The 17,727-nt window shown below is 31.9% G+C and overlaps 2 protein-coding genes across 2 annotated transcripts; both read left to right on the top strand.

Moving 5' to 3' along the window:
• Nucleotides 1–782: 782 nt before the first annotated feature.
• On the top strand, nucleotides 783–4,260 carry LOC103849282. The gene is made up of 2 exons (XM_009126085.3): nucleotides 783–1,196; nucleotides 1,280–4,260. The coding sequence occupies exons 1-2, from the start codon at nucleotides 1,122–1,124 to the stop codon at nucleotides 2,330–2,332; spliced, it is 1,128 nt and encodes a 375-aa protein (XP_009124333.1). The 5' UTR covers nucleotides 783–1,121; the 3' UTR covers nucleotides 2,333–4,260.
• Nucleotides 4,261–7,585: 3,325 nt separating this feature from the next.
• LOC103849284 (L-ascorbate oxidase) lies at nucleotides 7,586–12,234 on the top strand. The gene is made up of 5 exons (XM_033285572.1): nucleotides 7,586–7,925; nucleotides 8,072–8,164; nucleotides 8,244–8,642; nucleotides 8,987–9,973; nucleotides 12,092–12,234. Exons 1-4 carry the CDS (start codon nucleotides 7,668–7,670, stop codon nucleotides 9,953–9,955), a joined length of 1,719 nt encoding a protein of 572 aa, XP_033141463.1. The 5' UTR covers nucleotides 7,586–7,667; the 3' UTR covers nucleotides 9,956–9,973; nucleotides 12,092–12,234.
• The last annotated feature ends 5,493 nt before the right edge of the window (nucleotides 12,235–17,727 follow it).

Here is a 17,727-nt window from a genome sequence, read left to right on the forward strand (position 1 = left end):
AGCCAATTGATATGTTAAGTTTAAGTATTATGACATATGTTATTCAAATTTATACGTAATATATTATTTTATTTATACATTTTGAGAAATTTAAAATATATAATGATTTAAGACTTTAAAAATAATTTAAATTAGTTATCCAAACCCAAACCAAACCCGCAAAGATCCAAATCGAACTCAAACCAAAATTTAGAAACATTCTAATAAGGCTGAAATCTTTGACCCCGAAAACTCAAAATACAAACCGATCAGAACTAAACCCGTATGGGTATCCAAAAGCCCATCCCTAGTCATTATTATATATCGTATTTTATCATCATATAATTAATCGTATTTTATATGTACCATCATATAAGTAATCATATAATTAATAGTATTTTATACATACCATCATATAAATAATTACATATATTATATTTTTAAAACTTAATATGAAATATGAAAACCATAATTTGAGTTGGTATTTCAAATTGGGCTTTGTATTATATTTTTCTTATATATATTGACAATATTTTTTTATAATGGTTATTGAAAAATAGTTTAGTAAAAATCCATTTTTGAATATATGTATATTTTTGAATCAATTTTTGATATAAATCAAATTTGAATTATTATTTTGATTTGAAATATGTATATAAAGTTTAAATTTTGTTTTATGGTTAGTTTAGAAAAAAAAATTTTAGGGAATTAGATTGACCCATTTTGGTATATTTTAAAAGTGGCCTAGATAACTTTCAATTTTTAAAAAAAACATAAGCCCATTACTTTTTTTCTTAATACTACTATCCTTGTTTTCAAACAAAAATATTATTTTTTAAAAGACTGCAATCCATGTTTCCAAACACTCCAAAATTTTAAAAGTCATATTCAAGTCTCCAAACAGTCCAATTTTGTACTTGAGTTTTAATAAGATAGATATAAGTTTGATAAAAAAAAAACCGTTAATATAACATGGACATGGGTCTTAAGAAATAGAAAGGGCCCAAACATCATCGACTGTAGTTTGGGCTGTGGCGGTTGAAAAAGGGGTTAAAGTTGCTTTTGCAACAAGGAAAAGAAAGCGCTTCAGGGAACCCTAACCAGGGCTTCGGGAAAGAGAAATATTCCAGAGCCGACCCTGAATGCTATCTATAATCTTTTTCCCTGAAGCAAAGAAGAAAATGTCTCTGTTTATCAGCCGAGTCAGGAATCTATCTGTAAGATATTAACACTAATTTTCTCGAAAACTCCCCACTGTTTATTATGTAATTGTGTTGACTAGGATATATACTGATGACAGGCATATAGAGTGGTCAGTGCTCGATTCTTCTCATCTTTGCCGCCGGAGTCTCCTTGTTTCCTTTTGAGTGATAAGACGGTGAAAGAGTGTCGGGAGAGTGGTGAAAGGATCGTAAGATACAGAATATTCGACCCGAGGACTGAACAAGTAGTGACTACCTCCGAGAAGAAGCTTCCCAAGGAGCTGATTGGTCAAACACTCTTTGGATCATCGCAAGGATGGGTTGCTTCCATGGACAGTAAAGATCTCCCTATAAATCTGACGGATGTGTATAAGCCACTTGTCACATCCCCAAGAGTCATACCTTTGCCTTCCCTCGGTTTTTATCCGCGTCCCTTTACAACCGAGCTGTCTCTTTCGTCTCAGTGTCCTGACCAAGACCAAGAAGACTTCACTGTGGCTGCAAAATTTTGCGGAACTCATCTAAGTGTATGCACTCCTTGTTTGAACTCCGAGTGGATTCACATAGAGACCTCTTTACCTCTCGTTCCAGCCTCTGAGCTCATGTATTCCAAGAGAGACAAAGCCTTCTATTTCACCAGTGCTAAGGGTCTCTACATGGGTTCACTGCCTCTCAGCAGCAACAAGAAGGAGAAGAAGAAGATAAAGTATCAAGAAGTGCGTCTATGCAACTTCCCTAAGATCCCTGGGGAGATGTTGGATAGATGTTTCGCGAGCAAGCACTTGGTGGAATCTCCCTCTGGTGATCTTTTTTTGGTCAAGTGGTACGCACAGTGCACACACATAGAGGAGGACGGCAACGGGGAAGCGCAAGGCATACACAGCAAAACCAAGCGGTTCATGGTATTTAGGCAAGACAAAAAGCGCAGAGGATACTTTAGTTACACGGAAGATATTGGAGATCTATGCATCTTCCTTAGCAAGGGTGAAGCCTTGTGTCTTTCGTCGAGCATGTACCCGGGGCTCAAACCTAACTCCATCTATTACATTGGCCATGGTCTTGGTTCTTACGACCTAGCCTCTGGTGCGGTTCATTCCTTTGAATCTCTAGGTGCTACAATGCTTAACCATGCTCCTTTCTGGATCCATTAATTCTATTATCTGATCTGTTGCTATATATATATGACTTGGGGCTAGCTTGTGTACTTCTAATATGGTGTCATTATGCCCCTACAAGTTTTGCTTTGTACTCTGTCCTTCTTTTCTAAACTAGTCAACTATTTATGCCTATGTGCTTTGGCCTATCTTGGTTTTGAATATCGTCGGATAAGAAAGAACGAATCGATTTAGTATAGCTAGAAAGAACGACCAACTTAACTAGTTAGAAAGAACGACCAATTTTAATAACGTTTTAAGGGTCTCTAATATCCAGTTAAGCCAGGCGGAGACTTTAATTCGTATCTGCCTAATTATTTCGACATGTTATGACTTTTTTTAACACCGAACGGATGATTATTATAGGACAGTTCAGGTGTTCACAAGCGGCGTATTTAAGCAACGAAGGGAAGAGGCAGTGCACATTTAGAAAAAATCACGGTAGTAATGTTTGGTTTGTATTTAAACCATTCAGTTCCATTTGACTACGATTCATCCTTCATCTATCCTACACTAGTTTGAGGACATTTAATAAAAATTAAATAAATACAGCTCTTTAAGTCACATGTGGGATTAAAACTTTCAAAAAAGAAAAAGAAGAAAAAAAATGAATCATGTGTTCGTAGACTTGTTGTGTTCCACTTTTCGTTTTCGTAGGGTCGTGTTCATTTTCAAAAAGTCATGTCCAATACCTCCAATAATTTGGTCTGCTCACGAGCAATGTTTGAATTTGTGGGTGCCAAAGTTATAAGGAGATGTTTCCAGTATTACTTGATTGGAAAGAAAAATTTAAAACGTGCAGAACTTTACACCATTTCATATTTTAATACTAAACTAGATTTTGACCCGCGCTTTCAAAGCGCGGAATCATTTCTTATTAAAATTTCATTTAAATTAATAAATATTTGTCTAATTTATATTTTAATAGATTTTATATTTGTTTATAGTAATTTTTTATAATTTTGTCTTCTTTATTTTTTATTATATAATAATAAATTTGTGTACTAATTAATTTGTGCAAACTTTTACTCAATAAATTTAAGGGCAAATCTCCAAAATAGCACATTTCTAAGTTTATATCACAAAAATAGCACTGAAAAACTAAAATGACCAAAATAGCATTTTATCTTTTGAAAAATTTAAATTTTTTTTATTTTTCAAAATTTGAAATCTTATCCCCAAAACCTCACTTCTCAACTCTAAACCCTAAAACCTAAACTCTAAACCCTAAACCCTAAATTTTAAACCCTAAACACCACCCCTTGAGTGCTATTTTTGTGACTTTTGGCCTTGAGTGCTAGTTTGGGAACAAAAACTTGATTTAGTGCTATTTTGGTCTTTTTCTCTAAATTTAATTATATTGTGATTATATATTTGCTAAGGTTATTTATTTACGATTTTAACTTATTAATTAAATATTATATGAAAAATGTAATAGACATTACGTTTTTCATTCTACATATTTTTAAATAATGCATAAATATTAAATTATAATTACATAAATATTAAATAATAATTATGTATTTAAATTGACTTATAATTTTTTTAAAAGAAAATATTGTTGGGCTTCTTTGACTTTAAGTTTTTAAATTATTGGGCTGTTTTGTTTAGTTGGACAGAAGCAAATGTGTTGGGCTTTTAATTTCTGAAAACCATTAAAAACAATTGAAAAAAGAAATGGAATGTTTTGTAATTAATAAGAAAATTTAGGGGCAGATTCATAAGAAGTATTCTGCTTTAATAGTATAGATATAAAGGGAATAAAAACAAGGGTTTTTAGTAATTAAACCCATCAACTAAAGATGAATCGTAAAAAAACCCCTCAACTAAAAATCTTGTGAAATAAACCTTCAATTCCGTTAACATATGTTACCCTCCGTTTAAAAAACCGTGACGGAGGGTGACATATGTTAACGGTTTATAAGTTGAGGGTTTATAATGTTAAAAACTTAGTTGAGGGTCTTTTTTACAATTCAAAAATAGTTGAGGAGTTTTATCACTAAAAGTCATTAAAGAGTTTTTAAGTTATTTATTATCCATTTATACGTTGTTTTAGATTGATTTGTAAGCCTTTAAAACAAATTTATATTTTTAATATATTAATCTATTATAAAATTAATTTAGACATCTTAAACTAATAATTTTCAACACGATTTATAACTTATTATAACTTCAAAATATTAAATTATTTGATATTTGGCAATAGTGATATAAAAAAAATTGTGTGTTTATATCGTCATTGTCAAATATCAAATAATTGAAAGTTTCTAAGTTATATTAAGTCTTAAGTAGTGTCGAGGATAATTCATCCATGAAGTCAATCTTTCTATTTGGAGTATGACGTACTTTTTTTTATTTTCATGATTTTCGTCATCAGGCTCATACTTTTCTATTTTTCTATATTGTTCTTGATTTATTGTATTACTTTATGTTTCAAATATATTATTGATCAAGAAAATAAAATTATAACGTAGTTATTCAGAAATCAATGAGAATAAAAATAATTATGCATTATTTTGGAGGGGGGAGAAGTATGAGCCGGATGACATAAATCATGAAAATAGAAAAAAGTGCGACATACTCTAAATAGAAAGATTGATTTCATGGATGAATTATCACGACACTACTTAAGACTTAATATAACTTAGAAACTATAAATTATTTCATATTTGACAATGACGATATAAACACACAAAATTTTTTATATCACTATTGCCAAATATCAAATAATTTAATATTTCAAAGTTATAATAAATTGTAAGTAGTGTTGAAAATTATTAATTCAAGATGTATAAATTAATTTTATAATATATTATTAAAATTTATAAATTAGTTTTAAAGGCTTATAAATCTTAAAACAATGTATAAATGATAATAAATAATTTAATAATATTTAATGACTTTTAGTGGTAAAACCCCTCAAATAAAGATGAATCGTAAAATAAACCTTCAACTAAAAATCCAGTGAAATAAACCTTCAACTTATAAACCATTAACATATGTAACATATGTTAACGGAACTAAAGTTGTTAACGGAACTAAAGTTGAGGGTTTATTTCACAAGATTTTTAGTTGAGGGTTTTTTTACGATTCATCTTTAGTTGAGAGGTTTAATTACTAAAAAACCTAAAAACAACTTTGGCACTGAGAAGTAACACTGGTACCGTTAGCAAGTTCTGCGTTAACACTTTGTGTAAGGTATGTCATATGAAGCAAAAAGTATGGATTTGGGTGCGTTATTATCCCTTCATATTCAGTTCGATTCCACAAGTAATGTTTGATTTATATTTGATAGATTATAACCATTCATTTCCATTTGTCTACGATTCATCATCTACAATGTACCAGATTGTGGTCATAATATAAACTGCAATAATACAACCCTTTATTAGTCACATGTGAGATCGACAAAAATGAAGAATGTGTTTTAGCCTTGGAGTGTACTTACTTTTCGTAGGGTCGTCGTGTTCATGTTCAACCTAATTATTTGCAACTGTAATAAGTTGAGATACATATTCGGATTGGATTTGGCATCTCTGTGTAGGCTATTGATGCATATTAATTATCTAAAAATTATATTAATCTACATGAAACAACCATGAAACAAGTAGGATGTAAAAAAAATGAACTGAACTACGATTGTTGCCAGAAACAAATTGAGATGTATACATTGTAAACAAGAGTTTGTACCACACTACATTCAAGGGTTGATCTGAACGGCTACTAGAGATAGTTCTTAACTTGCATTTATTAAACTAAACTACTATAATTGTGTACTCAGTCATTTTTCAAGTTGCAATGCTGACTACGCTTTTAAAAAAAATTCATTCGAACCAGAACGAGTTAGTCTGGTGGTAAACGGCTTGCGGCTGCAAGTACGGCCCCGAATTCGACTCGCACTAGCTACCAGGGAATTTACATGTGGACTTGCTCTGGCGCCCGAGATCGAAGACCGTTGCCTGGCCATGATCCACCTTTGGGTGTGCGTCCGCGCCGCTAAAGAGTTCGGTCTCTAGTCTGGACCACCACGGTGGAGTCAGGATACTCGGTTATCAAAAAAGAAAAAAAAAAGAAATTTTCATTCGTAGTAGAAAAAAAAGAAAAAACACAACCTAATTTTTTTTTTTTGGAGGGGGGGGGAGGGGGGCCGGGGGTGGTGGTGGTGTGCTGTTTATAACAACTTGAAGAGTCTGTGGCTTATATATGAATATATCTAAATGAAAAACGTGCGCAACATATCCAATAATTAGTTTACTCACGAGTCAAATTTGAAAATTTTGGGTGCCAATGACTTATAAGCATGTTGTCAGTATTGCGTGATCAATTGTTCAATTTGCTTCTGGAGGCAAATCGACCGACGAAAGTAATTTAAAACGTGGAACGGCATATGAAAACTTCACAATATATTATACAATTAAAATACTATACAAAGGATTAAAAAAACAACTTTACATCATAACTAATGATGTGAATTACTATTGTTGCATTGTTGGATGAGTGCATAGACTTTATATTTGTTGCCTTTGTACTGACCCCGACTGCAGCAGTTTTTCTCAGTGGAAGACACTTGACTCTTGCTTTTGGTTCAGAATATATTTTGTTAAAGCACCTTTTATGTCATATATATACAGTGGCGAAACTAACAAGGAAGAGTGGGTGCACTGTGCACATGCACCATAATATTTTCAAAAATAATAATACATTTCTTAACAAATTTAGATATTCACCTATTATGATGTGTACTGTGCACACTTATTCTACTATTTGCACCCATTGAAAAAGAGTTTTGCATTCGCGCCTGTATATATATAATAAAATACAAAATATATAATCAATTTGATAGCCAATACTAGCTTGAGTTAATTAACAAATAATCACATATAGAGAATGTAGACTACAATTAGAGATTACATTTCTTTTGGGGTCTTTTGTGCAGGATAGAAAGCCACATATCCAATATACGTGAATGATTTGAACAATCCTTTGTGACTTCTTGATATGACAACACGTATCTTAACTAATGTGAAAATGATGAAACCAATAGCATCCCTTCATTGTCTTCCATGCCATACTGCCAATGCAATGGTCCAATCGATCTTGTCGTCTTTTCTTTTTCGTCTGTAAAGTCATAAATTTATCAACTTCATCCACATAAAATTCAAATTGCTTACAAATAACAAAATAACTAAAGAAATATTTTGTATTTTTCGATCATACTTTGAAATAAAGCCTTTCCCTTTCTATATATATGTGTACAGCTTCGAAACCTCTTTCATACACTTAACACAATCTATTTTATAATTCATAATATCCAAGCCAAAAAAAGAGATCCATGTCGGTAATTGTGTGGTGGCTAGTAACGGTGGTTCTGGTGGCGGTTCACTCGGCCTCCGCCAGAGTTGTAGAATTAGACTGGGAAGTAGAGTATAAGTTCTGGTGGCCAGATTGTAAAGAAGGCATCGTTATGGCTATCAACGGCCAGTTCCCGGGGCCAACGATTGATGCTGTCGCCGGAGACATCGTCATCATTCACCTCACCAACAAACTCTCCACCGAAGGTGTTGTCATCCATTGGCACGGCATACGTCAGGTTGTTTAACTTTCTAGTTCTTCTTCCCCTCATATACAAATAAAAATATGCAATATTGTGACAAAAAAACCTGACTCTAAGATTAGTTTGTATGAATAAATTGACAAGAATGGAACTAATAAAAATGGAATGTGATTATGGAATAGAGAGGGACTCCATGGTCAGATGGAGCAGCTGGTGTGACACAGTGTCCCATTAATCCTGGCGAGACTTTCACTTACAATTTCACAGTCGATAAGGTAAAAAACCCTTCTTCATTTTAATACTAACGTTACAACAAAAAAAGAAAATAACGATACTATGATTGATATGGTGCAGCCGGGAACACATTTCTACCACGGCCACTACGGGATGCAGAGATCAGCGGGACTGTACGGGATGATGATAGTGAGATCGCCTAAAGAGAAACTACGTTACGATGGAGAGTTTAATCTGCTGCTCAGTGATTGGTGGCACCAAAGCACTCACTCTCAAGAACTGGCTCTTTCATCGAGCCCTATGCGTTGGATAGGCGAGCCTCAGAGTCTATTGATCAATGGGAGAGGACAGTTCAACTGTTCCCAAGCTGCGTATTTAAGCAACGAAGGGAAGAGGCAGTGCACGTTTAGAAAAAATGATCAATGCGCACCTGAAACGCTGAGAGTCAGGCCCAATAAAGTTTATCGTCTTCGGATTGCTAGCACCACCGCCCTTGCTTCACTCAACTTGGCCGTTGAAGTAAGTTTGTTTTTTTCTTTTATTATTAAATTAATTTCAAAACGTAACAGCTTTAGTTTAACTAACATGTTTGTGTTTAGGTATATTCAATCTAAATAATAGTTTCAGACAAATCTAACTTCGGTTCTGTTTTATTAACTTTTTTCTTTTAAAACGTAATTTTTCTTGCAAAATATAATTCAGGATCAGCAAATGGAATTTGTTTTGAAATAAAATAAGAATTTTTCTTTTTTTTCAAAAAGAAATAACGCTATTTTACTATTTTTACAATTATAGTACTGTATAAGAAAAAAACACGTGTTCATTCTGATGTTCACACGTGTGGTAATTCAACGCCCGTGCAGGGACACAAGCTAGAAGTCGTTGAAGCCGACGGCAACTACGTCAAGCCGTTCACCGTCGACGACATCGACATCTACTCCGGCGAGACCTACTCCGTTCTCCTCCGAACCCACTCATTTCCAACCAAGAAACACTTCATCTCCGTCGGAGTCCGTGGTCGGAAACCCAACACTACACAAGCACTCACCGTCTTAAGCTACATCGATGCACCCGAATCCGCACGTCCATCTCTTCCCCCGCCGGTGACTCCAAGATGGGACGACTACAACCGCAGCATAAGCTTCTCCAACAAGTTCTTCGCCGCAAAAGGATACCCGCCGCCGCCGGAGAAATCAGACGAACAGCTTTACCTCCTCAACACGCAGAATCTCATCGACGGCCACACGAAATGGGCTATCAACAACGTCTCATTATCCGTTACGGCGACGCCGTACATCGGAGCCATCAGATACGGGTTGAACACGCTTAGCTACTTAAAATCTCCGGCAAAGGAGCTGGTGAAGAGCTACGACATCACGAAACCGCCGGTGAATCCCACCACGACGAAGAGCAGCGGGATATACAAGTTCCCGATGGGGATCGTGGTGGACGTGATTCTCCAAAACGCCAACGTTTTGAAAGGTAAGATAAGCGAGATCCATCCGTGGCATTTGCACGGTCATGACTTTTGGGTTTTGGGTTACGGCGACGGGAAGTTCCGTCCCGGAGTTGATGAGAAGAAGTATAATTTGAAGAATCCGCCGTTACGGAATACGGTGGCATTGTACCCGTTTGGATGGACGGCGTTAAGGTTTGTAACGGATAATCCAGGGGTTTGGTTTTTTCATTGTCATATTGAACCGCATTTGCATATGGGTATGGGTGTGGTTTTCGCTGAGGGAGTAGACCGGATTGCGAAAATGGATATACCGGATGAGGTGCTCGGTTGTGGGTTAACCAGGAAATGGCTCATGAACCAGGGACGCCATTAGAGAGCGGTGTTATTCTAACTAGAGATTTTTTCCGCGCTTTGCGCGGATTGTGTCTTATAAATTTATTTTATTTATAATATTATTTGTCGGTCTTTTTTACATTAACTTCTTGTTTTTCCATTGTTAGTTTTTCTTAATTTAAATTTATATATTTATAATTTTTCATTTTTTTTGTTGTAGATGGAGAATTATATTTTTTATTGATGGTTTTTTGTATCTGACATAAACTTTTTCAAATTTTAAAATAATGTTATATATAGTACGATTAACACATTAAAGAAGAGAAACATATTCAGACACATTTTACACATGTTTTATATGCATAATTTTAAACATTATATATGTATATATTGTAAGTTTGAAACATGTAAATGTTTTCTAAAGCTAAATACTTGTTCTGAGTTTACATAACTTATCGAAAGTATTATCTCTTTTTAAATTTAAATCACAGAAAAAAATATCAAAAAAGTCAGTATAGATGGGTTTTTTGGGCTTTTAAATCAACACTGAAAAACTACATGAATCAGATAACAACACTTTTATAAACAACTGGATAAAATTTGACCGAACTAAAGATTTTCACACAATATGTTCTTTCTTCTTCAAATTGCGAAGAGCCTATAGGCACAAGAAAAAAAATCATAATTTTTGTTTTCACTTATATAACATTTTTTCTCCTTTACACACAGAGTTTATTACACTGCTATAAGCAATGAAGAACTCTATTCATATAAGATTCACATCTATGCATTTTGACAAAGAAGAATTTTAGCCATCTTTAGTTTCAGAATAGACCAACTTCAGTCATATACACTATATTTTCTCTATGATTCAAATCTTACAATTTTAATATATGTGCAGATTTCCATGTGAAAAAGCACGCACGCCATCTATCATTCAACCTATTACTTTTTCCAAAGTAAACACTATAATTCTCGTTTGGTTAGCTCCACAAACAAATCTCTTTGGATCAGTTTACTAAAAAATAGGGATACTAATGTCAGAAAAGAATATAAACACTATCAACAATAAATATTAGCACAAGACTATTTGGTTCAAGGAACATATTCAACGTAATGCTTTTATATCATGGCTGGCTTTGCGGAGAAGACTGCCAACCAAGGATCGCTTAAGGCGTTGGGGGTTAAATGTCTCTGGAACGTGCGTCCTTTGTAATCTGGAAATAGAGACTCACCATCATCTCTTCTTTGAGCGCTCTTTCTCTCGTTTGATATAGGAGTCTTTTGCTGCTGAAGTTTGGATTTCTTCTTCGGCTGATCTACATTCTGTTGCATCCTGGATCAATTAACCTCGTGTCAACGCAGATGTGCATGCTACTCCAGTCATCAAGCTCTACTTTCAGTCCGCCATATACCTGCTGTGGAAAGAGCGTAATGCTCGTGTGTTCACAGCTGTCTCCCCACCTTCATCAGTCATCCTTGCCTCTCTCGACCGTATGATGCGTGATCGTCTCCTCTCTTACTCGGCAAATTTTTCTTTCTCCTCTTCTCTACTTCTTTTTATCTTTCTTGTATAAGACCTCCTTAAGGCTTTTTTTTACCTTGAGTTGTTGTTGGTTGTTTTTGTTTCCTTGCTGTAATAAGTTGTTTAAAAACAACAATGTAACCTTTCAGAAAATGATAATCTTAACATCTTACCCAAAAAAACCCAACAAATATTGACTTATTTATGTGAATATATATTTTATTTTAAATCATTATAGTGGACGAAGAAAGCACCATAATTTATACAACAAATTTTTTTAGATTCACCTTATCATACTCACCATTTTACCATTTTAATTACATAATTTTACATGAGCTTCTTCACCCTCCCCGGTTATTTTCTATTTATTTATAACTACAATATAAAGTTATAAACTATATATATTATAAACTATTAATTTATTTACCCTTGAAGTCTAACAATTAAAAATAGAACATAATTCAATATAGATATATGATTCTATTAATAAATTAGCAGTTACAAATTTGAAATTTCTAGAAATATCAAAAGCCGTATGTTAGTTAATTATCTTCTAAATGACATTTATTTCTAATTTTTTTGGATGTGAATATTTTGGCTGAGGTGGATACTCCCAAAAGCTTTGAATTTAGTCCCTTTTATATAGTAGGATATGCGTTGTGTGTGTGTTTTTGATGTGTGTGTTATACCCTTGTATGATTGTTAAATTATTTTGGTGACAAAAAACCAAATAGACTAATGTTTTGATTAAGGCTTCATCAAGTGCTTCATCGAAACAATCTGTTTTATTCTCTTGTCAGTGTTCTCCACTTAGAATCCCTCTGCTTTTAATTGATCAAATAGCATTTTATACTAGCTCTGAAAACATTAATTATAATCATTTGGCTGGATCTTACATTTGTCAAAAGAAAAACAGTTGATACGCTGTCTCACGAATATGCCTAGTTCAGTTGTTGTCTTTTCTTATTAAATGTATGTTTCTCCATAAACTACTGTAATGAGGTTAGCGACGCATCTCGGACATCTCTTCATTAAAATTTCTTATCGTTGTATATAATGATGCAAGGGGGAATTGTTCTACTTTCCAGGGTTTGTATATATGCCTTCGAAGGAGATGTATGTGTCCCTTGATGGTTCGTTTTTTTCTGTTTTATACAATCAATCAGAACTGGCGGCAAACAAAAAACCACTCTTAACTCATCATAAGTGATATCCTTACAAGTATAATATAGATTGTAATGAGCATGTAAACTTTCTAACCGATTAAGATTATTCTAGTCGGAGATAATAACACGAAATGAAAAGCTTTGTCAGAGATACAACAATACAGTGTCTTAAATTCTTAAAGATATAAATCATTGAGATGCGCTCCCCAATGTGGAATGGACCACCTTTTTTTAACAACGGAATGGACCATCCGAATTCGAGATACTTAGTGGTTACCATTCATTTCCAGATAACCGATTATAATATAAAATAAACATTAATGAGACTTCAAAATATAAAATTTAATATTTTTATTTCTTTTTAATAGTACAATAAAAATAACATTTTTACTAAATTATGGGTTTTAATAGTGTTATACTAAATTTCGTATAATACTATGTATTACATCAAATATGAAAAAATAGATTTTATTATCTTCATCCACTATTATAGTTGAATTAGTATTATTAATTAATTTTAATTTATAATTATAAATAAATATATCTTTTTTTATTTTCTTTTTATTTTCACAAAACTTAATTAAAACATCATAATATTTTAATTTCATCATATTGTAATAAAATAAAATATCCTAAATAATTATATATGTTATTTTAATAATATACAATTTATTTCTAAAACATAAATTTATTTTTAATACTTTTTATAAAATATCAAATTACAAAATTTTAACAAACAAACATAAAACTAAAATGTGATAAAATAATTATTTTTAATTACAAATATAATACTTTTTGGTGTCATGGTTAGAGGTGAAAAATAAAGTATGACACCAAAACACTAAATTTGGTGTTATTTCAACACCAAATTTGGTATAATGGTTAGAGTTGCCCTAAATGTACTCCAAATACAAAAATCTATTAAATCTTAGGGTGTTTTTCAAAACCAACCCATATTTTCAAGTCAAATCCAAAACCAACCCTTTTTTTTTTGTCCATACTATTCATCAATAAAATTTCCATACTATCCTTATGTTTTTGAATTATTCACAAAATTGCCATTTTTATTTATTTTTTTATTAATTTCGAAATTAACAAAAAATCAAATACACCCTAACCATTTCTTCTTATTTACAAAAATGCCATCATCATCAATTTTTCCAACCACCATGAACCACCATTTTTGAGCTCTAAAGCTCTAGAATTCAATTTTCAACCACTTTTTTTCTCATTATAACCCAAAAAACTTCATTTTCTCTCATCTCCTCTACATTTCCATCTAAAAAACTCTCATAACTATCATTTTCATAATCACAAACTTCATATTTTCGAGTTTCTTCATTAGTGAATCGTTAAAGATGCTTCTTTTTGCTCATATTTGGAGTTTGGACGGTTGAAAAGGTTGGAAACAAGCTTTACACATGAAAAATGTAACTATTTACATGGTTTTCGTTCTTTTTCAGATCTGTGTCGCGACGGTAGACTGTTTTGTATGTCTACGCCTCCGTGGAGACTTACGATGCAGTCTATTTGTCAACGCACGGGTTAGTTTTGCAATTGAGCAGACAAATTTTTTTTCTAACGCAGACTTCCCCAGTAGTCTCCGTCTTTACCTTTGACAACAAAAATAAAACTTTCGGTAGACTTACTAAGACGTCTACCTAAAAGAGGTTAGTTTTTCATTTGACCGAACTTTTGACTTTTCAAAATAGACTTCAACGGAAGTCTACAAAATGTAGACTGCCAACAAAGTCTATAAAAGGTCAGTTTTGCATTTGACCAAAACTTTGACTTCGTGGAATAGGTTAGTTTTGTGTTTGACCAAAAAGTTTAAAAAGCAATCAAAAATTTATTAAATTGTAGACTTCATATGCAGTCTTCTTATCTTAAAAAAAAAATGTAGACTGCGTATAAAGTCTACTTTTTTATTTTGGTCAAATGCAAAACCAACCCGTCGGATTTGAGAGTAGACTTCACAAGAAGTCTACACACCCGTAGACGTTCATTTTAATCTACTGATTTGAAGTCAAACTTGGTCAATTGCAAAACTAACCTCTTTCAAAAAAATTCAAACATGTAGACTGCATATGAAGTCTAGTTCTGAAAGTCAAATCTTGGATGAATTCTGGTCAATTGCAAAAAGTAACCTTTTTAAATTGTAGACTGAAATGAAAGTCTACATGTACAAAATTACAACTTTTATTCAACTATAGAAAGCAACCCGTAAAATGGTCAATTGCAAAAACCAACCCAAAGAGTAGACCTATTTGACAGTCTACGTCTGTAAACTGAAAAGAACGTCAACATCTTCAGAGACTAAATATTAAGTCTTCATAGAAAAATCTATAAAAATGTGAATTTGTGTATTATTCATTAAATTTTTTCTAGTTTTTTTGTTTGACAGTGTGTGTTAGTTAATCCTAATGGGTTTGAGTGATTTTGAAAATAATTTTTTTTTTATAATTATGAAGGTATAATTCATTTGATTTGACAATGTTGTTAGCTAATAATTGTAGACGTATTTCTAAGTCTTCGTTTATAGTTTTGCTAGTAAGGCTGAGCTTGTTTCAAAGCTGAAGTCGGTGACTGTGGAATATAATTTTACATTTTCAGCATATAAGACAACAAAAACTCTGTATGTGGCTAAGTGTCGTGTTCAAGGATGTGGTTGGAAACTTAGAGCGAGTGTGAAGTATGGGCCAAAGACATTTTGGGTGACAAAATATTCGAAAAAGATGAAGAATCGGAAAGGTTGAAGAATGTTCCTTGTGCATGATGGCTGTACACATGGTAAACTTCTTGAAATGACACAAGAAGATTATGATCTGGACAACAAAATTGAGAAGATGGTGCTAACCTATTCCTTACCAAACATCATTTAAAACAAATGACTCCGAATAGGAATATACTCCTCTTATGCCTGTCACGAATAATCGACAAGTACGGAACTTGATCGAGTTATCTAAGACACACTTTGTACGCCTTTGTGTATCAAGCCTGCGCCAATACACTAAAAAAATTTGGATTGACTATATGTTAAATAATAAGTGTAGACGTTTTTGTAAATCTACAAATGTAGACTGCAGTTGAAGTCTACGTCGTAAATTCTATTAAAAGTGTATTTGTGTATTATTCATCATATTTTTTCATGATTTAATTATTTTACAGTGTATGTTAGTAAAATTTTAATGGTCTTGGATGAATTTCACAATTTAATGTGTTATAATTATACACTTGATACTTATTGCAAATTGTTTTGATTAGTATTATTCTTGAAAAGTTTTGGGAAAATTTTGTATAGATTTTCTTCTTCTCACATGTGTGTTAGTTATTATTTTAGCTTATGGTGGTTTTACTTGTTTGGTTGGTTAGATCTTGTGAAAAAATTGATATCTAACAAAAAATTAATAATATCATACAAGTGAAAACAACTAAAAATGAATACAATGTTTATAGATTATGCATTAAAAAATTATTTAAAAATTAATATTTTATTATGAAAGTTATTACAGAGCAATATATTAAAAATTATTCTTGAGTATGTTTGATTTTTCATAATCTTGATGCTTCAAATAAAGTCTTGGAAAAAGTACCTGCCAAATAAGATAGAGTTATGAGAAAAACATAAGATAAAAAATAAAATCATATTTTAGTAGACTTTTTATTAAGTCTACGTAAAGTTATTGTTTAGTAGACTTTAGTTGAAGTCTACACTAATGGAAAATTTTCATATTTAAAAGTGTGCATTTAGAAAATTTGAAAATACTTTGTTCTGGAAAATATTTCAAAAATGGTTTTTTGTCATCCTTGTAACAAAGCAAAAAGATAATGTATGAATCTATAAATTTAGTTCATTATAAACACAAAATATCTTATAATGAATATATGGAAAGCTTACATTTTTGGGAAGATGATTTGAAAATATTGGAAGAGAATACCTGCAAAATAAAATAAAATTTTAAAAAATAAGATAAAAATTAAAATCATATTTGAGTAAACTTCTAATGAAATTTGCTTAAAATTCAAGGCTAGTAGACTTCATTTGAAGTCTACCAGCCGTAAGTTTTAAGTAGATTTCAAATGAAGTCTACTCTATCAAAAAAAATAGATCTGAAAAATAATACATTAAAAATATGAAATAAGTTTAAATCTAAAAAACTTTTAAAAATATGATTTAATAGACAAAATAGTTATAAATTAAAGACATATTAATATGAATTTTAATATGTAACTTTATTTGAATATAAATACTAGAACACATATTTTAAATCTATAGATGTAAACCTTACATTTCTAGGAGGAGAAGAGAACAACTATGGAAGAAAATACCTGCAAAATAAGATAAAATTATTAAAAAACATAGAAAAAAAATTAAAGTCATATTTTTGTAGACTTCCAATGAAGTCTGCTTAAACTTTATGGTTTAGTAAACTTCATATGAAGTCTGCAAGCTTTAGTAAACTTCTTTAGAAGTCTACACTGTCTGATAATTTTCAGATCTGAAAAAATCTATATATTTTGAAATGTGAAAATAATTTTAAATCTGAAAATACTTTACATAATATAATTTATAAGGTAAACTAGTAGCAAATTAATGTAGAGAGCTTGATCTATAAATTTATTTGAATATAAACATGTAAATACATATTTAAAATCTATTAATCTAAAACTTACATTTTTAGAGGAGATGATGAAATCCATGAGTGATAATACCTACCAAAAAAAGATAATATTGTGAGAAATAAACATAAAATACACATTTAAAATCTATAGATCTAAAACTTACATTTTTTAAAGGAGAAGATGAAAACCATGAATCATAATATCTAAAATGACAAGAAAATATTGTGAGAAAGACTTGAGAAAATTTTAGAGAGAAAGAAGATAATGAGAGAGATTTAGAAACAATTGAGAGAATTTTAGAGAGAAGAGAGAAAGTTTTAGAGAGAAGGGAGAGAGTTTTAAGAACTTGTGCAGCCACTTTAGAGAGAGATTGAATAAATTTTGTTTATATAGGGAGACAAAAATGTAACTAGGTTAAAATTTACGATACTGTAGACTTCGTTTGAAGTCTACTAAAATTAAAATTTTGGAGTAGATCTTACTATAACATAGTAGACC

Source organism: Brassica rapa, chromosome A02 (assembly GCF_000309985.2).
Source record: "Brassica rapa cultivar Chiifu-401-42 chromosome A02, CAAS_Brap_v3.01, whole genome shotgun sequence".
NCBI classification, from domain to species: Eukaryota; Viridiplantae; Streptophyta; class Magnoliopsida; order Brassicales; family Brassicaceae; genus Brassica; species Brassica rapa.

Excerpts from the sequence above, each read along its gene's own strand:
- LOC103849282 (XM_009126085.3), top strand. The coding sequence starts at position 1,122 with ATGCTATCTATAATCTTTTTCCCTGAAGCAAAGAAGAAAATGTCTCTG. Across the intron at positions 1,197-1,279 it reads GCCGAGTCAGGAATCTATCT|GCATATAGAGTGGTCAGTGC; the intron begins GTAAGATATTAA and ends TACTGATGACAG.
- LOC103849284 (XM_033285572.1), top strand. The coding sequence starts at position 7,668 with ATGTCGGTAATTGTGTGGTGGCTAGTAACGGTGGTTCTGGTGGCGGTT. Across the intron at positions 7,926-8,071 it reads ATTGGCACGGCATACGTCAG|AGAGGGACTCCATGGTCAGA; the intron begins GTTGTTTAACTT and ends ATTATGGAATAG. Across the intron at positions 8,643-8,986 it reads CACTCAACTTGGCCGTTGAA|GGACACAAGCTAGAAGTCGT; the intron begins GTAAGTTTGTTT and ends ACGCCCGTGCAG.